This window comes from Panthera onca, chromosome D1 (assembly GCF_046562875.1).
Source record: "Panthera onca isolate mPanOnc1 chromosome D1, mPanOnc1 haplotype 2, whole genome shotgun sequence".
Taxonomy (NCBI): domain Eukaryota; kingdom Metazoa; phylum Chordata; class Mammalia; order Carnivora; family Felidae; genus Panthera; species Panthera onca.
In genome coordinates this window covers 8,461,550-8,482,224 of record NC_138348.1, presented here as the reverse complement: position 1 = coordinate 8,482,224, position 20,675 = coordinate 8,461,550, and the positions used below count along the sequence as shown (strand labels likewise).

Below are 20,675 nucleotides of genomic sequence, written 5' to 3'. Positions count from 1 at the left end.
TCCAAGGTCAGCGTTGGTTGCTGGATATTGGCAAGAAAAAGATGGTGAAGGTAAACTGACCCCGGGGCTCCGATCGGATGACCTGGAATGAGAGATAGGGGGCTGTCGTTTGCTAAGATCAAGGCATAGAAAGGGAGACCAACTGAAAAATTCTCAACTCAGAAGCTGTGGCACCCGGGGGGGCGGGACGCTGAAGGGCAGGAAAGAGGCGAGGAGGGGGAGGAAAGCAGATGCCTGGTGTGGCCATGGACTATCAGAGCCAAGAGGTGTGACAAGGACTTGAGGGCCAGTCTGAGAAGCCGGTGACTCACCTGCCCGACTTGGCTGGGGAGGGTGTGGGGCTCTCAGCCTCAGTGAAGGGGTTTTGTTTGGTTTTTTGTTTGTTTTAACGATTTCTTAATGTTTCTTCTCTTTTGTTTCTTTTGAGAGAGAGAGAGAGAGAGAGAGCTCAGACAGGAGCAGGGGAGAAAGAGAGAGAAAGGGAGAGAATCCCAAGCAGGCTCTGTGCTCAGCATGGAACCTGACGTGGGGCTCGATCCCACGACCCTGGGATCATGACCTGAGCCGAAATCAAGAGTCGACACTCCACCCACTTAGCCACCCGGGCGTGGGGGGGTTTTACACCCCAGTGAAGGGGTTTTACACGCAGCTTGTGACGTCCACACTCTCAGGAGCGCGCGCACAATTCCCCTGCACGTGGGCGTTCACGCCCTCGGTGTTTTTACACGAGCATACCCAACACGAATCTACAAACCCAACACATACAACACACCCAGAGATGTGCATATACACAGAACACGCAACACACGTGCATATGACATGTGCACACACACACGTGTGCCCATGCACCCCCGTGCGATGCGGGCACACACGTACATAAGAAATAATACACACGCGCTGAATAAATCTCCACTCTCCCATTCCACGGGGTCCTTTTTTCCAAGCTTCCAGCCCCCAGTCGTGGAGAAACCTCTAAAAGAGACAGAAGGCTGAGGCCCCCACGGGGGCTAGGACTTCCTTCCCATTCCAGGCTCTGACCCGGTGATGAGTATCGGCAAGGGAGTGGGGAGATCCTCAGGCCAAGCTACGGGTCTCTGGAAATATAATTTCCAAAATATTTTTTAACATAATGAGAGCAACCAGGGGCGGCCGGGTGGCTCAGTCGGTTGAGCGCCCGACTTCGGCTCAGGTCACGGTCTCGCGGTTCGTGGGTTCGAGCCCCGCGTCGGGCTCTACGCTGACCACTCAGAGCCTGGAGCCTGCTTCGGATTCTGTGTCTCCTTCTCTCTCTCTCTCTCTCTCTCTCTCTCTGCCCCTCCCCCCACCTCACAAAAATAAACAAAGATTTTTTAAAATTCCAAAAAAAAAAAAAAAAACCCAAAAAAACATAACGAGAGGAACTGAGAAAAAAGCTTAACCGGGGAAACCTGAGTTGGTTTCTTCCTGAGCAGCGCTTGAACATGCCCGTCCTGTTTGAGTAATCGAGCGGGGTCCCATGGGTCTGGGAGCAGGAAGGCAAGCAGAATGCACGTTCCAAGGACAGGGAGGGAGTGGGGAGCCTCTGACCGCTGCCGTCCAGGTCACGGGTCAGCGGTGGTCATATCCTCTGGATGACCTGGCCCGACACCAATATTGGTTGTCAAATGGAGATCATCACCTTAAAAGTTAAAAAGGGGAGTAGTAAGTAATATCTGAAAAGTCGCACAGTGTGTGCCTCGCAGTGGGTGCTAAGATAAACTTGATCTCTTTCAGAAATGTACAAGGGCGCAAAGATGAATTATAAACGTTTGACTATCATTGTCTATAATGGCGAGATTTTTGAACAACCTCAATGCTCAGCAACCAGGGCTTGGTCAGATAGCCGATATATATCCGTGTAATGGGATACGATGACACTGGCACAAGCAGCCGTGACATTCAGTGTCTTGAAAAAAATACCCACAGCTTGTGAAGTAAAAAGAACCAAATCTGGGGCCCCTCCGGTCCCATCTGTGAAAAGACAAACACCAACACCTCGATGGGGTGCTCCCCTCGGCCTTCTTCCTCGCCCCGCCCCTTCTCTGCCTCGGTCTTGGCTTCCCCAGCGGCTCCCCGTGACGTGTCTCCGACTCCAGGTGACCTCCTGGGGGCCGGCTTCTCCATCATCTGCTCCGTTCTGAGCAGCAAGGCGGTGGTGAGACTAGAGCTCCTGCGGGACGTGGTGGGGCACTGCCGCTATAGGGTCAACAACCGCTTGGACCACAAGTACAAACCACGGCCTGTGAACGTGATCATCTATTCTGCGAAGAAGAAGATTGGTGAGGAGATGGAGTACAGGCTTCTGGGCAAGAACTGTGAGCATTTTGTCACCGATCTGAGATACGGTGTGCCCCACAGCAGGCAGGTAAGACCCTCTTTGGGGCCAGCCCTCTCCCCCTGGAGGTCTGCTGCAGGGCTGGGGGTGACCAGGCTGTGTGGCCAGAGGGGAGCCTCACCACGACCCACCGGCTGGGAGTCGGGCCGTCCGAGCTCAAATCTCGGATCCGCTTCTGATCCGCTGAGGGTCTTTGGACACGTCGCTGTCTCTCTGGTCCTCAGTTTCCCCATGTGTAGGAGGAGTTGGATGGAGGACCTCTGGAGGCCTGCCAGTCTGACCTTCTAGGATCCTCTGCCTCTAAAGGTAGATCGTGATGCCCCCACAGGTCGTCAGGAAGAGTCTGGGCCAACCCAGCACCGTGACTCGTCTCCGAAAAAGAGCACACAGGCAGGGGGTGTGCTCAAGGTCCACGGGCCTATGTAATGGCTCAAGCATCTGTCTATGTAAGACCTGGGGCACAGGGTCTACCCCCACCCCTTCAGTCTTCCGCGTTTGTTGTCTCAAAACACACAGCTGATAAGTGGCAGAGGTGGGATTCGAACCCCAGCAGTCCTTCTCTGGAGTCTCTGCTCCCTTCCATCGTACAGCGGCACCTCCGGGGCTCCAGGCCCAGTTGATTGGGTGGACGGGGGCCCCTGGATGAGACGAGGATAAGGACGGGAGGAGCAGGTTTGAGAAGGGAAATCCAGAATTTGGATGTGGTGGTGGGTGGCCAGTTAGACCTCCAGGTGGAGATGTTGAGTCACAGGTGGACCTAGGAGCCTGGCGTTCAGGGCCGAGGTGGGGCTGGGCATAGAAGTTTCCAGGCTGCACTTGGCAACCATGCACAGTGAACCCGAAGTACGCTGCCCGTGGCCCTAGTCTCCTGAAGTCTCTCCTCAGCTTTTGGCACAGCCCTCCCTCCGCAGGGGTGTAGCCCCGACTGCAGAGCCGTTCCCAGGCTCAGCCCCAGAGCCCGGGCTCTGGGAAACCAGGCACAAAGCCTCCTCCCTCCCCACTCAGAGTCAGGAACAAATGTCCTCACCCAGCACGCTCACACGAAAGGATCCCATCCGCCCATCCTGCCAGGTGTCAGGACAAACCCTGACAAGCTCACCAGTAAGAAGTGTTCACAACCCCATCTCCCGGGGCCCCTCTGACTCATCCAGCATCTTCCTGGGCTGGCCAGCTCAGAGGGCAGGAGGATGAGGAGACTCCAGGCCCTTGGAAGGGAGGGAGAACTGGCCTGCCTTTGCGATGGATGTTGAACATGGGCTATTCACTTTCAGGTGGAACATACCCTGATTGGAGGAGGGGTGTCCCTGGGACTCAGCATTCTGGGCATGGTTGGCTACTCGCTTGTGAAGACATGATCCCAAAAGCAATGACAGCCCGAAGGAGCCCCAAATCCTTCAGCTGCAGAGACCAGTGGAGACACCCCATGGCTCCTCTGTCTACCGGACCCTCAACCTCCGGCAACCTGTCGTTCTGTCTCTCCCTCTCCCTCTCTCACTGGCTGAAGGATGGGCTAATTGTGCCAAGACCAACGAATCAAGTAAATGTATCTTCAGGAAGGACTTCCACTATATTTTTGCAGACTTCTGAACCAGAAAGGAAGGAAGGAACATTACTTCGACACCTGTTGGGTTCTCCCCGCAATTTCTAGCTGAGTGACCTTGAGAAAATCTCTGGACTCCCAGAGCTTCAGTCCCCCTTCTCTGGGACGGGGATAAGGATTACATAAGGCAAGGTGATGTGGAGAAGACTCCTGATGTCTGGTAACCAGCAGATATTCAACGGGGGTCTACATCACTCCATGTAGACGCTACATCGCTCCATGGAGACTCTACATCGCTCCATGGAGACTCACCATTGTTGTCACGAGACATCGTTCATTTTATTGTCGGGGTGCAAAAGTGCCCCAACAACTCAGTTATGTCCTGGCACAGCCGCACCACCTGGTGCGTAAACATTTCCCAACACCTTTCCGAGTAACTTCTTCATCCAGCCTTCCTTTCAGTTTTCCTTTTCAACCCCAGGGCCTAGTCTTCACCCACCTGGGACTGCCAGACGGAAGTATGTTAACTTTCCATGCCGACGTTGCCATGGCTCAAGCTGCCCGTGGGTTGAATGGTGAAAATTCGCCACCTCAATCTTTAGGGCAGTGAAACTCTGAATGAGACCATAGCGACGGGTACATATCATTACACGTTCATCCAAACCCATAGAATGCACAACACCAAGGGTGAACCCAAAGGTAAAGTGTGGATTTGGAGGGATTGCGGTGTGTCAATGCCGTTCGTCCGTTGTAACCCACACGGGTCCTCTGGGGAGGGATGTTGATGGTGGGAGAGGCTGTGCCTGGGGGAGAACAAGGGGTGTATGTGAAATCTTTACCTTCTTCTCAATCTTGCCGTGAATCTAAAAAGTCTCTAAAAAATAAACTCTCTAAAAAAAAAAAAATTAATCTCCTCTGAGTATCCCTCCTTTACTTCCCAGCAAGCCCTCGGTGCGGTCTCAGAAGCTCCATGGTCTCTCGCTTCCTCAGCCAGCCTCTGCCGCCGGTGACCCTGATGAATGGCCACTCCATGGTGGTCACCGCAGCCACTCCCCCTCTGGCTTGAGCACTAAGGATGTCACCCTCCCCTGGGCTGTACCCTTCAAGGATGTGAAAGCTGGTGGGTTCCTTAATCCCCCCGTGCTGCAGAGACCAGGCTGATGCTAATCACAAGGATCCCCCCCCCCGCCATAAAACGCAGGGCTCTCAGAAGGTTGAAGGTTCAAGAACAGAGAGTAACACGCAGTTGCTACTATCAAAGGGGGCCCTGCTCAGACTGCCAGGCTGGACTATCTGCCCCCATCCGAGGGTTCCAGAAGGGTCCATGCCTGCCGCACTCTGGTCAGAGGGTCCCACTGCCCTGTACAGAGTCTGGGCCCAAATGGGAGGCCCAGAGAGAGGGGCAGAGGCTTCCTTACTCCTTGTTGTCTAAGACTCGCCTCCCTGGACCTCGTTTCCTGTCAGGATCAATTGTTGCACCAAAATGGACAGTGGAAGTTTCCAGGCCCTTCCAGGGTGGGCTTGGCCTACGTGACCAAGTCATATCCCCGTTAGTGGTCTCGGGTGTCCACGTATCTGCCCTTTACGGCAATTGTCACCGTGGGGATTGAACACTGATCCACGTGGTTCCTTTACTAATATCCCTCCGTCTATCAGAACTGCAAGGACCCCCAAGAGGTAGGACTGTGTGAGCTCGTTACAGTGGGACCCCAGCATTCATCACAATGCCTGGTGTACTGCCGGGGCTGAATAAAAAGTTGTTTACTTCATAAGTTCACTACTACATGGGAGAATACAATTATTATTCTCTGCAGTCGAGAGAAAAACTGATATGACAAAAAGTTGCAACCCAAACCAAAAAAAGCGTGTTGCCATCAAGTTTTAAAATGTAACGGACCATTGGGGCACCTGGGTGGCTCAGTCAGTTAAGCATTCAACTTCATCCAACTTCAGCTCCTCCAGCTCTGATCTCACGGTTCGTGGGTTCGAGCCCCGCGTCGGGCTCTGTGCGGACAGCTCAGAGCCTGGAGCCCGCTTCGGATTCTGTGTCTCCTTCTCTCTCTGCCCCTCTCCCACTTGTGCTCTGTCGCTCAAAAATAAATAAACATTGAAAAAAAATTTTAAATATAATGGACCAGGGGCTCCCAGGTGGCTCAGTCGGTTGAGGGTCCGACTCTTGATTTTGGCTCAGGTCATGATCCTGGGGTCATGGGATAGAGCCCTGTGTCCATGCTAAGAGTGGAGCCTGCCTGGGATTCTCTCTCTCTCTCTCTCTCTCTCTCTGTCTCCCCTTCCCTCTCCATCTGCCCCTTTCCCCTGCTGGTACACGCTCTGTCTCAAAAAATTTAAAAAATAAAAATAAAAATAAAATAAACTATACTGGACCAGGCTCCTACCCTCTAGACTGACTTCCATAAACCGGATTCCAATAAAATGTAAAATATATATATAATTAACAAAAGCATACTTTATTTTCATATGATAAGCTGACAAAATGGTTGCACTCGCTCTGGACAGTCCTTGTTCTCAGCAGAACTGTAGTTAAGGACTATAACTCGCTTTAGAGACTATGCATATATTCACCGACTGTGTGTCAGCCCAAGAAAAGTTTAACAAAACTGAGGAATGGGTGCTGAAGAAACAAGGATTCTGGAGCCTGCAGGGCATGACTCGGATTCTCCTTTAACGTCATTCTGTCACTTTTGCAAGCCAGCGTCTCCGTCGTCACCCCCCACAGCTGGGGAAAGGCTGGCAGGACAGATGAAAGTCCCCACTGCTTCCCCTCTGGCCTCGTGGATGTCTGGGTGTTTTCCTCTGTGTGCCTCCACCAGAATCACCAGAATTTTCTAAAGGCGGTTGGGATCCGGGATGACGGAGACATAGGAGGACAAGGGAACTCTCAGGACCGCCAGCCGGCTGGATGTACCACAGAGCCATCCTCCAGGGGAATGACCCTGTGCTGCCTGGGGTGAGGGGACAGCTTGCCGGGGTGACAGCAGCACCAAGAGCACCTAGTGACCCTTGGCAGTCCCTCTGCTGTGGGGAAGGGCCATTGTCCCATCTCGTGGCTGGTCACCTGGAGAGCTGTTTCCCATCATCTCTCTGCAGGTTTTGGGGCAGTTCCCCTAACCCCAGTCTGTTTCTCTCTGCCTATCCTGGTACCTGGAATTTGCCACAGTGAATTCAGTTTTTAGCATTTGCCTTCCCAGACAGCATTCGCATCCAATCTCTTTTGAAGCCGTTGGTATCTTAGTAAAAAGTGGTCCTGTGGCGGCCTTCAGCTCTCTGGAAGAATCGGGACTTAGGGCGGGTAAATCTTGGTGTGAGAGTGTGTGTGAGGGTGTGTAGCCTTGAACCAGGGCTGTTATAGGGGGAGGAGAGTGTTCTTTAAAAGAAAACAAGACAACGGCACGCCTGGGTGGCTCAGTCGGTTGAGTGTCCCAATTCCACTCGGGTCGTGATCTCACCGTTCGTGATCTCACCTGCTTCGTATTCTGTGTCTCCCTCTCTCTCTGCTCCTCCCCTGCTCACACGCTGTCTCTCTCTCAAAAATAAATAAAGATTAAAAAAAAAATTTTTTTTTAAAGAAACAAACAGGGTGGGGAGGCAGTAGGGAGTCAGGAAAGAGGGATGCTGAAGAGGGAGGGGGGAGACTTGAAAGCTTCCCAGTTTCCCAGGGAACACCCTGCACGCTACAGGGCAGGAGGGTCAGTCCTGCTCTGGGGGCTTCTGGAAGGCACACGGGAGTCAGAAGGCTCGGTGGCCGCCCTCCGGGAGAGGCTGGAGGGGAAAGGAGCCGGGAGGCCAGGGTTGTGGGTTTCCCCTCGGCCCTTCCGCTCAGCCAGACCCTCAGGGCGAATGCTGGCATCCTCAGACTGCAATCTACACCCTCGCTGTTTGCCAAGCTCTCTGGGCAGCTCTTCCTTGAGACTTTTCCAGAAAAAGGCCATGCTCAGCCCCGATGCACATTCTCCAGCTGCCTGAAAAACAAGAGAGAGAAGCTAGTTTCCCCTCCTCCTCTTGGCCCCGCCCAACAAGAACTCCCCAGGAGATATTAATGAGGAAACCGAGGCCCAGGGGCACCCGGCTGGCATTCTGGCTGAATGAGATGGACACATGAACTGTCTTCATGTCTGATGACCCGATGTTTTCCGAACTAGCGCACTGAATCCTGGAAATGGTTTTTCCTTGGAAAAACTAAGGACGTGGTAATCAGCCCAACAGGGCCTGGCGATGATGTCTCGTTGGTGAAGTGAGTGCTTATTCGTGGGAGGCGAACTGGCTAAAATACTTCGACCCGCCCCGCCCCTGGCAGGAGCACAGTGCGAGAGAGAAGCCTGGAGCCTGTCTCTTTAGGGATGGCATCTGAAGCTTGACTCGTAAACTCGACCTTGCCCCACCTCCGGGGGGGGGGGGGGGGGCGCGGGGATTTCTGGTTGCCTGATGCTGGCCATGCGGGCACCAGGACCCCGCCTTGAGTGAGCCTTTCATGCAAGGCGTGGGCACAGCACGTGACAGAATGGTGGGTTCATGCTGCTTCCAGAACAGGCTGGATGAAGGGCTCCGTGCCTCCTCGGCGAACGCGTGTTTAATCAATACTGAGGTGTGTGATGTGCTCAGCTTTTGTTATACCACGAGGGGGAGGCCTGGGGAAGTGGCTAACAGTCAGACATTTCCCTGGCTACCATTATTCACCAATGGAAACCCAAAGAACTGTGCAGGAAAGCGACAGCTCAGCTGATCTGCCATAGTGGGGGCCAGGCTCTGGCTCACAGAACTGGTTCTGGGCCCACAGGAGGCCCCTCACGGCTGCCCTTCCTCTTCACGTGGTAGGCCCTCAGCACAGACAGGGGGTCTGGCCAGGTGGGGCTGGAGGGACAGAGCCTTTCTTCTTCTTTCTCAGTGCTCCTGACGATGAAATGGACATCTGTCATGAGACATGAAAAACATAATCACAATAAGTAAGGGGCGCCTGGGGGGGCTCAGCCCGTTAAGCAGAGGACTCTTGATTTCAGCTCAGGTCATGATCTCGCGGTTTGTGGGTTCAAGCCCGGCTTTGGGCTCTGCTCTGACAGCGCGGAGCCTGCTCCGGATTCTCTCTCTCTCTGCCCCTCCCCCCCCCCCCCCCACGCTCTCTCTTTCTCTCTCAAAATAAATAAATATTTATTTTTTTTTTTTAATTTTTTTTTTTTTCAACGTTTTTTATTTATTTTTGGGACAGAGAGAGACAGAGCATGAACGGGGGAGGGGCAGAGAGAGAGGGAGACACAGAATCGGAAACAGGCTCCAGGCTCCGAGCCATCAGCCCAGAGCCTGACGCGGGGCTCGAACTCACGGACCGCGAGATCGTGACCTGGCTGAAGTCGGACGCTTAACCGACTGCGCCACCCAGGCGCCCCTAAATAAATATTTAAATGAATGAATGAATGAGTTGGAATCAAATATTTTATTTTCCAAAGAGTAGTGGGGTTGGGGAATCAGATCTTAGGAGAGATGTGAGCGCCAGCCTGTCATTCCAGTCAACGAATGTCCCCTGGGTCAACACCTGTATTCCCAGCAGAGGGCCCCCCCCCCCCCCCCCGCCCCCCAACCAGGGCACTGGCTCCGCCCCCTCCCCCTGGGGCTAACCGCCTCTGGCCAGTCCCTCCCAGGTCAATTCACTCTGTGGTCAGCTTTGAGCTGGGTGACCCCGCCCCTGCGGGCAGAGCTGATTGGCCTAATGAGATCACCTGACCCAGCGGCGGCCAATCAGCAGGCTGAGCCAAGAGGGGCGCAGAGCCCCCCCCCCTCCCGCCCCCGCACTCTCTTTTTGGGAACGCGTTGCGGTTCGCAGGCAGAGGTGGGCAGAGGTGGAGCTGGGGTGATGGGAGAAGAGGAGCCCCGGAAGGAGTGTGGGGCGGGGAGGGGGTTGCTGCGCACGACAAGCCCAAGTGGAGAGGAAGCAGGAGCGCTGGGGACGTGGAAGCGACGAGGCAGAGGAAGGATGCGGAGAGCACAGACAGCGGTACGAATCGGTCCCCGGAAGGGCGAGGAGCCGGGAGCAGCAGGATCGGGGAGCCTTCCCTCCCTGGCGTCACATTCGTGGCCGAGAGTCTTGGACGCAATTCCGGCTGCTGAGATCCCAGGCCCTGGCAGGCCCGTGGTTCCTGTTTTTATCCATCGTGGGTGTGCCTCCCTCCCCGTCGTGTGTCCTCACAGCATAAAAAAGAATACAGGCCTCCTGTGAGTTGTGAATGGCCAGGGCGCACCTCGCCGCAGGGGGGGGGGGGGGGGCTTCAACAGAGGACATTTACATCTCATAGTTCCGGATGCTGAAAATTTCAAGATTGAGGCGCAGGCGGACCCAGTTCCTGCTCAAAACCTTCTTCTTGGCTTGCCCGTGGCCACCTACCCACTGTGTCCTCACATTGGAGGTGTGAAAAGAACTCTGGTCTCTCTTCTTACAAGGTCAATAACTCCATTGGGGGGGACCCCACCCCCCATGACCTCATCTAATCCTGATCACTTCCCTAAGGCCCACTTCCAAATATATCGCATTGGGGGTTTAAACCTTCAACATGAATTGTAGGGGAATACAACCATGCAACCCATAACAGAGCCAGTTGTGTCTTTAATTTTTTTTTTTTCCAACGTTTTTTATTTATTTTTGGGACAGAGAGAGACAGAGCATGAACGGGGGAGGGGCAGAGAGAGAGGGAGACACAGAATCGGAAACAGGCTCCAGGCTCTGAGCCATCAGCCCAGAGCCTGATGCGGGGCTCGAACTCACGGATCGCGAGATCGTGACCTGGCTGAAGTCGGACGCTTAACCGACTGTGCCACCCAGGCGCCCCCAGTTGTGTCTTTAATAGATGCTACATGAGGCTGCATGTCCCCAAATGAAATCTTCCTGTGCTTTCATTTAGCTTTGCTAAAACAGGCCTAAAGGGTCACGAAACAGAATGAAATCAATAGACCAAACGCCACGGCTGCTGGCCAGGCAACGTTTGCTCCATAGTCACCGGATACCCGGAGGGACAGTTCCGTTCAGCTCGTTGTTGTTTCCGCTTGCTTCTGGCCCGCAGAATCCTCACGAAGACCGTGGCAGCCAGGAGAGCCGCTTGTATGGTCTTGACCGCATCAGGGATCTGCAACGGAAGAGAAAAGGGGTCACGCTCAACATCGGGGGGAGGGGGGGGCCTGACCACGGAAACACACACCCAGAACCCGCATCTCAGGAAAGCCCCTTGTGGCATTTATCCTCGCTGACAAAACCACAGAGGCAACAAACGTCAGCAGGGAGGGGGGGCGGATACTAAAAGCTCAGGCGAACCAAGAAGTTAGCCTGGTGGGTATTGACAGCATACTAAAGCCCCAAGGGGTGGCTGTGGAAAGACAGAATGACAGTGTCTGATGTTCTAGGTCAGGGGCGATGTTCTAGGTCAGGGGTGATGTTCTAGGTCAGGGCTGGCCTCGAAGCAAGTACAAAACTGGAGAAACCACCCTCTGAGGGCAGAGAGCTTGTCTGGATTGCCCTCCGTGTTCCAGGAACTCAGCCCGCCCCCAGGCACTCAGAAGGTGTTCGTGATTTATCTGCTGAACAGCTGTCTTGACTCCCAAGGAGCACTAAGCTCTGCATTTATGAAATAAGATGGCCTCGCTTGTGCACTGATAGCAAAAGGGCTCTGGGAAAGGAAGCGGATCCTCTGAAAACACGCCATGAGGCGACAGGGCCATGAGCATGATCCCTGAGGGTCGGTGTACCCAGCGTGGCTGGTGGGAGCCCGGGGACCCTCCCCCTGCCCACGTCCCTGTGTCGGTGAGACCGGTGGAGGAGAAAGGAGCGAGAGGGAGAAAGGAAGGCAAGGTAATGAGCGACCTGCAGGGGAAGGAGTTCAGAAAGAGGCACCAGAGCGAGAGACACACGATGTAAGTGAGGTGGGTCCCTCCTGCCCTCTTGAGCTCTGACCTCCCAGAAGCGCGGCAGAGGGGACAACCACTCTCAAAAAGTTGGGGTCTCCCAGATTGATCGTTGAAGCTTCCGCACAGCCTTCGGGTGTGCTTCTAGATGCTTCTAGATGCCCGTCTCTATCCCTCTTCTCCCACCCCCTGCCACCACCCCTCCTGGACAGAGGCAGGTCAGCCCTCCTCAGCTCAAAGGAGCAAGGGACCATCAACAGGGTCACTCCTGGCCACCCTGAAGCATTCCCGATGTGCCCCAAGGCCACCAACAGCGCCTCAGTTAACAGCCTGGGCTCCTCATTTCCAGAAGGTAAGGCTTCTCCTTGCCCATCCCCCTTCCCCCAGAGGCCTTCTCCTCCTTTCCGAGAGAAGAGCTTAGACCTCACCCATCCTGCATCTGTAGCGCACAGCCTGAGGTGTGAACGCTCCTGGATGCCAGTAGGGAAGATTAACTAATGCGCTGTCCTACCCAGGCAGGACTTCTGGAAGAACTATGTAACCCCAAACCCACCTCCAAGGAGGCGGCTCACACCATTCCCTCTGCCCGTCCTCCTTATCCCTCTACTTCCTGGTCAATCTCCAACTCACTTTCCAGTTTTAGATTAATCAAAAGAATTAAAATCAGACTCGCCTCAGGCATGACCTTGCACGAAGCCTGGCTAGACCAGAGCTTTTGGAGCAGAACACCTCTGGGTGCAAACCCCGCCTCTGCACAGTGGCTGTCCTGGACGAGAGACTCAATACCTAGTTGCTGAGTGAGTTTGGACTAGCTACTTACACGCGGTAAGCCTCAGTTTCCCCATCTGTAAAGTGGGATTGGTAACACCCGCGTCTGGGGCTGTGGTAAGGGTCTCGGGGCCTAGTGGCCAGGGAGGGCTTGACAAACAAGCTGACATTTCATGGCCGTGACTCACGTCCTTCGCCGTCACCGCCCCCCACCATCAGTCTGCGGGGCTGGCTTGTGGGTCTCCACACCCTGGTCCCCTCCCGGACTGTAACATCCTTGGGGCCAGGGATTCTGTCTCTGTTATTTTTGTCTTATTCATGCCCCTGTCTCCGCCCAAGCCCGGCCCACCCTGACACCCAGCCGCTGTCAGCTGAGGGAATGGCCTGGCTCCTGGACGGGAACACAGGCTGGGGACGCACCTGATCGCTGCGGGCGACTCCGTAGCGCAGCTCATTCACAAAGTGCTCGCGGTTCTCACAGGGCAGCGAATAGGGCAGCTCCTGGCCCACCAGCTGCTCCGCCCGCTGGACGATTTTGCCGGGAGGCAGCGGCGAGTACTTGTCATCGTGTTTGTTATTGACGAGGTACCTGTCTCTCCCGACCACGTCATTCCAGCAGCGGCTTCTCCGTCACGGCCTTCTCAATCAGGGTGGACGAGGTGCGGCCGCACCAGCTCCCACAATTTCACCCGAGATTCACAAAGAGGAGACGGTGACTTCAGCCCTGGGCTCAGAGCCGGCCCCAAGCAGGCAGCCCCGTTGCCCTCGGCCTCATCGGTAAGGATGAACTAGGGCCAACCTGCCTGGCCTTGAACTCCGAAACAGGCCAGGCCCATGCCTGGGTGACTTTGGAGAAGTCACCAGGAGTCCCCGGGCGCTGGTTTCCTCACTTCTAAAGCAAAGGAACGTGAGTTCCTCTAAAGGATCACGTGAGCTCAGATGCCCCCGGAAGAGTGGAGCAGGAGTCAAGCAGAGGGGTGCAGGGCGAAGGGAGGGGACAGAAGACACTCAGGTCCTCCTCCCGTCCTCCCCTCACGTGCCCGTGGCCTAGAGACCGTCATCGAGCCCCCCTGAGCCGCAACTGTGTGGCCCCAGCAGGCTAACGTGGCATTTTGAAATAGTAAGAAAGGAAGCAGCTGAACAAGACGGAGGCCCGACCTGGGAATCAGGGACCCAGACCGAAGTCCCGGCCCATTCACCAGGCCTCGAGCAGGTGCCTCCTCTTTTTGCCAGCTTTACCATTTACAGACTGAAGGGGTGGGGCCGGGCAAGTGTCCACACTCGCTCAGCTCAACGTTGTCCAGAAGGAAAGAGAGGTTGGTTGGGCACCGGGCTCTTCCTGAGCACCTCTTCATAACTTTCCTCCACCACCAGGAGGCAGGGCTTCCTGCCCGCTCTCCAGGCTGCGGTGAGCAGGGTGAGCAGGGGACCCAGGATGCACACGGGTTCTGTGTAGCTGGGAGACCTGCGCTCCTTCCATTACACTCTGCGGCCAGTTGTAAACTACTCGAAGGAAGTAGCTGCCTTTTACTCTCGTCTGCCCCTCCAGAACCACAGGCGCATAGGGGATTGGACCTGGGGAGTGACGTCCCTCAAATACAATGGGGTGGGTGGAAGTGAACCCCGTCATCTAATGGAATAAAGGTGCACGGTGTCTCCAGGAACCTCCTGCTAAGGAGGAATCACAGTCGACGTACAGAGCAGGGAAGAACACGCAGCGAATTGTCACAGAGGGCCTCTTAGTGCCAGACACTCGCGAACACCCCCATACACGCACGACTGATCACACCTCACCCCTGGTGCTTAAACAGAGAAACTGTCCTGGGGCGCCTGGGTGGCTCGGTCGGTGAGGCGTCCGACTTCGGCCAAGTCCAGCTTGTTACCGTCTTTGTTTTAAAGTCTGTTTTGTCCAATATAAGTAGTGCTTTCTTTTCACATCCGTTGGTATAATAAATGTTTCGCTGGCCTCTCACTTTCAATCTGCAGGTGCTTTTAGGTCTGAAATGAGTCTCTTACAGGCAGCATATAAATGGGCCTTCCTTTTTTATCTGTTCCATCATCCTATGTCTTTTGATTGGAGAATCTAGTCCATTTACATTTGAAGTAAGTACTGAGAGGTATGTATTTATTGCCATTTTGTCATTTGTTTTATGGTTGTATTTGTAGTTCTTCTCTGTTCCTTTCTCCCTTGCTTTCTTCTCTCATGATTAGTCGGCTTCTTTTAGTAATATACTTGGATTCTTTCTCTTTATTTTTTGCGTATCTATTACTGATTTTTGATTTGTGATTACCTTTAGCTTTGTATATGACATCTTCTGCATATAGCATAAGTTGACGGTCACTTAAATTTAAACCCATTCTTACTCCTCTCCTCCTCATATTTTAGGTATATGGTGCTATACTTTACATCCTTTTATTTTGTTAGTGCCTTGATTGATTTTTACAGATATACTTATTTTTACTGCTTTTATTCTTCCTACTTTTACACTCCTACTTATGGTCTTTCCTTCCCACTCAAAGAGCCCCCTCTAACATTTCTTGTAGGGCTGGTTTAGTGGCCATGAATTCCCTTAACTTTTGTTTGTCTGGGAAACTCTTCATCTCTTCCATTCTGAATGATAGCCTTGCTGGATAGAGTATTCTTGGCTGCAGATTTTTTTCCTTTCAGCACTGTGAATATATTGTGCACTCCCCTCTAGCCTGCAAAGTTTCTGCTGAAAAATAAGCAGATAGCCTTGTAGGTAACTGTTTTCTTTCTTTCTTTCTTTTTTTAAGTTTATTTATTTATTCTGAGAGAGACAGAAACAGCATGAGCAGGGGAGGGGCAGAGAAAGAGACGGAGAGAGAGAATCCCAAGTAGGATCCGTACTGTCAGCACAGAGCCCGATGTAGGACTTGAACCCACAAATGTGAGATCATGACCTGAGCCAAAACCAAGAGTCACGTTCTTAACCGACTGAGCAACCCAGGCATCCCTGTAACTGCTTTCTTTTCTCTTGCTACTTTTAAAATTCTTTGTTACTACTTTTTGCCATTTTAATTACTATGTGCTTTTTCTTTTAAGTTTATTTATTTTGAGAGAGAAGGAGAGAGAGCATGGGTGGGGGAGGAGCAGAGAGAGAGAGAGAGAGAGAGAGAGAGAGAGAGAGAGAGACCTGAGTAGGTTCCACGCTGTCAGTGCAGAGCCCAACACGGCACTCAGTCCCACAAACCATGAGATCATGACCAGAGCTGAAATCAAGAGTCAGACGCTTAACCAACTGAGCCACCCAGGCAACCTGATTACTATGTGTCTTTGTGTGGGCCTCCTTGGGTTGATTTTGTTGGGGGATCTCTGTGCCTCCTAGATGCAGATTTGTTTCCTTGCCCAAACTCAGGAAGTTTTCAGCAATTATTTCTTCAAGTAAGCTTTCTGCCCCTTTTTCTCTCTCTTCTTCTGAGATCCCTAAAAGTGAATGCTATTACATTTGATGGGGTCACTGAGTTCCCTGAGTCCATTCTCATTGTGAATAATTTTTTTTCTCTTACCTGCCCACCTTGATTACTTTCCATTACTCTGTCCTCTGGGTCACTGATTTGTTCTTCTGCTTCCTCTAGCCTACTATTTATTCTATCTATTGTATTTTTAGTTTCATTTATTATGTTCTTTATCTCTGATTGGTTCTTTTTCATCTCTTTATTAAGGGTCTCACTGACGTCCTCTACTCTTTTTTCAAATCTACAGCTGAGTAGTTTTAACAAAGGATTGAAGATTTTGGTTCACAGTGGTCCATATATCTACTGCTGGGTGATAAGGGAAGGCCTTACTGAGTTGAGCACAGAACCCAAGAAAGTGGGCGAGTAAGTTCTGCAGCTATATCTGGGGGTGGGTGGGTGGGGAGTAGTGGTGTAGGAGACAGGGCAGCAAGACGACCTGGGGTGGAGGGTGCTTGGCAGGACTGAGGAGCAGCAAGGAGGCCAGTGGCTGGGACTGGGAAGTGTGACAGGAGGAGGCTTAGCGACGACGTCAGCGAGGCATTTAGGTCCTGCTGATGCTCGGCTTGTGCAAGGGCTCGGGCTCTTCCTCTGGGGGAGGTGGGAGCCGTGTGTTGAGCAGAGTAGTGATGTTATGTGAGCAGAGGGTCGCTCTGGCTGCTGCATTTGGGATAGATTTTTAGGGACAGGCGTGCATTCAGTGAGGCCGGTTGTGAAGCTGTTGTAGGAATCCAGGATGAGGGTTAATAAGTCCGTGTTTGTAAAATGCGTAGCTTTGTGTGCCTGGAAAAGAGTATGTGCTTAATAACTGCAAGCCATTATTTATCATTACTGTCACTACCTACGGTTAATTACTCGCAGTCTTCTATTCTCCACGCAGCGGTCCTTCTATGTTCGTCCTGTAAAATACCGTCCCGTGGCGACTCCAGAGTGGAATGCAGTTCTTAGCATGACTTTCTGATTCCACCTGTCCCATTGACATTCAAGAAAACGCATCAGCATACAAAGGAATGAGGGTGTCATTTACTATGGGGATTACCTGGAGTTAGTTCTAATTTATAGTCCTGTAAAAAGCAAAGAACATCCTTCCTCAACCTTGGCCTGTACCTGGTGACCGGTGTTTCCGCACCGGGGCCACAACTCAGTGGTTGAGAGCTGTTGTTCTTAAACGCGTCTGTCAAAACTTGAGTTCGACACCTTTTCCCCTGAAACGGATTCCTCTCTAGACTCCTGCCTTCCGCACACGTTTCTGAATGTCTACCTCGTGTGAGGCGGTGCACCCAGTGCTGTAGACACAGTAATGCTTGAGGCAGATGTCATTGTGCGTGGATTGTGTCATCCGGTCAGCGAGAGGTCATACATGAGTAGGTGTGGGTGACGGGTGAGGGCTGCTGTAGCCAAGGACCGCAAACGAGGGGGCTCACACAACACAAAATTATTGGGTCACGGTTCTGGAGTCTGGAAGTAGAAGTCCAGCTGTCCACAGGGCCACGCCCTCTCTGAGCCTGTGGGGAAGAGTCCGTTCCTGCCTCTTCCTCGCTTCTGGCCGTCCTCGGCATTCCTTGGCTTTGTAGACTTTCGGTCTCTGCCCCTGTCTTCCCTCCGTGTGTCTGTTTGTCTTCACCTTGCATTCTTCCCCGTGTCTGTATTACTTTTTCTCATAAGGACCCCAGTCATATTGGCTTAGGGCCCACGCCAATGACCTCGTCTTAACGTGATCACCTCTGTGAAGACCCCGTTTCCAGTAGCGTTTCCTGGTGGAGATGCTTTCTTCACTCTATGCCGTCTTCATAGAGGCTGAATTTAGCTCTATAAATTAGTGTATGATATCTATCACTGTAGTAAGTTCTTTATTTTTTTTTTAATTTTTTAATATTTATTTATTACTGAGAGACAGAACATGAGCAGGGGTGGGGTGGAGAGAGAGGGGGACACAGAATCCGAAACAGGCTCCAGGCTCTGAGCTGTCAGCACAGAGCCCGACGTGGGGCTCGAACTCATGCTCGAACTCACGAGCTGTGAGATCATGACCTGAGCTGAAGTCGGATGCTCAACCGACTGAGCCACCCAGGCGCCCCCGCGACTCTGTACCTTTTAACCCCCTTCACCCATCTAGCCTGCTCCACACTCCCTCTGGCAACCAACTATTTGCTCTTTGTATCCGTCAGCCTGGTTTTTTGTTTCATTTTGGTTTGGTTTTCTTTGTTTGTGCTTTGATTTGGTTTGGTCTTAGAATCCACGTGTGAATGAGATCACACAGTAATTTTCTTTCTCTGCCTGATGTATTTCACTTAGCGTCATACCCTCAATGTCTACCCATGTTGTTGGAAATAAGCAAGATTTCCTTCTTTTTATTATTCTTTCTTGGAATAAATACCCCAACATGGATTTGCTGGATATGGTAGTTCTATTTCTAATTTTTTGATGAATCTTCATATCGTCTTCTGTAGTGGCTGCACCAACTAAATTCTCACCGACAGTGCACGAGGACTTCCTTTTCTCCGCATCCTCACCAACACTCGCTATTTCTTTTCTGTCTGATACCAGCAAAATTCTGACAGGTGTGGGGTGATACAGCAGAGAGAGAGAGAGAGAGAGAGAGAGAGGGAATCCCAAATAGGCTCTGCACTGAGCGTGGAGTTCCCCAGTGCGAGACTCGATCTCACAACCCTGGGATCATGACCCAAGCTGAAATCAAGAGTTGGACACTCAACTGACTGAGCCGCCCTGGTGCCCTTCGCCGAGTGCTTTTTCATGCATTTGTTGGCCATCTGTTTGCCTTCTATCTTCTTAAACTGGATGATTAACTTATTAATTTGCACTTTTCTCTTTCTTCGTATAAGGACTTGCACTACAAATTTTTCCAAGTATCCCTTTTGTTGCATGGCCCCAAGATCGATATCTAATATTTTTGTTACCATTCAGTTCCGAATATTATGTAATTTCCATTACGTTTTCATCTTTGTCTCATGATGTAACTACCGATATGCTCTAAAATTTCTGAAAGTAGAGGGGTTTTCTAGCTATCTCTTCCTTCTTGATTTCTAACTTAATGCACTGTGATTAGACAAGATAATCTCTATGTCACCAGTCCCTTGAAATTTGCTTAAGACTTGCTTTGAGGCCAGTTTTATGTACATTCCTTTGTGTGTGGTCAAAAGAATCTGTTTGCCACAATTGTACTGTGTGGTACACAGCATATACACTGTGCCATCTATATTAAGTCAGCTTGTTGGCTTTTCAAATGTTCTGTGTCTTTGCTGATTTTTGTGTCTCCTTGATTTATCAGTTCTGAGAGAAGTGCATTTAGATTCCCCACCGTAATGGAGAATTTGTCAATTTCTCCTTGCAATAGGCCAACATTTTCAGTGTCTGGTTTAGAGATTTGTATTAGATGCAAACGAGTCAAGAATTATATCTTCCTGGCGAGTTGAGACTTTCACAGAACCTTTTGGAGTATTTTCCTACACCAGCAACCAATCCTGTGATTCTCTGACACCAACTGGGCGTCCAACAACTCGTTCCAGTTTTGACAGTGACACCTGGGCATTAGCACAGACCCCACAGTAAGGGCTCCTCCCCTCCCCTCCTTCAGATGTCATTCACAAGACCCGGCCCACCCAGGCCTCTGTCCATGGGTTATAAATTGGGGTTTCCCATGACCACCCTTAGGTCCAAAAATCTGCTAGCTCACAGAACTTAGAAAGGCACTTTACTTATGTTTAGCAGCTTATTATAATGGGTAAACCCAGGAACAACCAAACGGGAGAGATGCACAGGGCAGGATATGGGGGCAGAGGGATGCAAGGAGCTTCCGTGCCCTCCTCAGACATGTGGCTCTCCCAGCACCTCATGCATTCACCAACCCAACAACTCATCAAGTCTCCTCGTTCAAGAGGTTTTATGGGGCTTTGTCTTCAACCTCACTCCCTCTCCCAGAGATCGGTGTGGGGGCGGGGGGTGGGGTGGAGAGGGGCTCTAAGTTCCAATCCTCTAATTACTTGGTCTTTGGGATGACCAGCCCCATCATAAGGCTCTCGAGCGCCCCCACCTTACATCAGTCATTAGCACAGACTCAGGTGTGATAGAAAGGGGTTCATTTTGAATAATACTAGAGAGTCTTATCACTCAGGAAATTCCAAGGGAGCTCATGCTCGGAACCAAGGACAAAGACCAAATACGTTTCTTATTATGCCATACTTTTTATTTTTTATGTATTTTAATTATTTTTTTTTTAATGTTGTTTTTTTTTTTTTGAGAGAGAGAGACAGAGTGTAAGTGAGGGGGCGACAGAGAGAGGGAGACACAGAATTTGAAACAGGCTCCAGGCTCTGAGCTATCAGCACAGAGCCCGATGCAGGGCTCAAACCCACAAACTGACCGTGACCTGAGCCAAAGTCAGCCGCTTAACCGACTGAGCCACCCAGGTGCCCATATTTATTGTTTTTTGCTTTTTAATGTTTATTTCTGAGAGAGAAAGACAGAGTGTGAGCGGGGGAGGGGCAGAGAGAGAGAGACACACACACAGAATCTGAAGCAGGCTCCAGGCTCCGAGCTGTCAGTACAGAGCCTGATGCGGGGCTCGAACCCATGAGCCGTGAGATCCTGACCTGAGCCAAAGTTGGACACTTAACCGACTGA

At 51.9% G+C, this 20,675-nt stretch overlaps 1 protein-coding gene across 1 annotated transcript; it reads left to right on the top strand.

Moving 5' to 3' along the window:
* Positions 1-1,793: 1,793 nt before the first annotated feature.
* LOC132661915 (phospholipase A and acyltransferase 4-like) lies at positions 1,794-4,798 on the top strand. Its single transcript, XM_060607019.3, has 2 exons — positions 1,794-2,383; positions 3,625-4,798. Exons 1-2 carry the CDS (start codon positions 2,018-2,020, stop codon positions 3,706-3,708), a joined length of 450 nt encoding a protein of 149 aa, XP_060463002.2. The 5' UTR covers positions 1,794-2,017; the 3' UTR covers positions 3,709-4,798.
* Positions 4,799-20,675: the final 15,877 nt, after the last annotated feature.

Bases quoted from the DNA above. Each gene is read 5' to 3' on its own strand.
- LOC132661915 (XM_060607019.3), top strand. From the start codon at position 2,018: ATGGGGTGCTCCCCTCGGCCTTCTTCCTCGCCCCGCCCCTTCTCTGCC. The intron at 2,384-3,624 runs GTAAGACCCTCT...ATTCACTTTCAG, and splicing joins GTGTGCCCCACAGCAGGCAG to GTGGAACATACCCTGATTGG.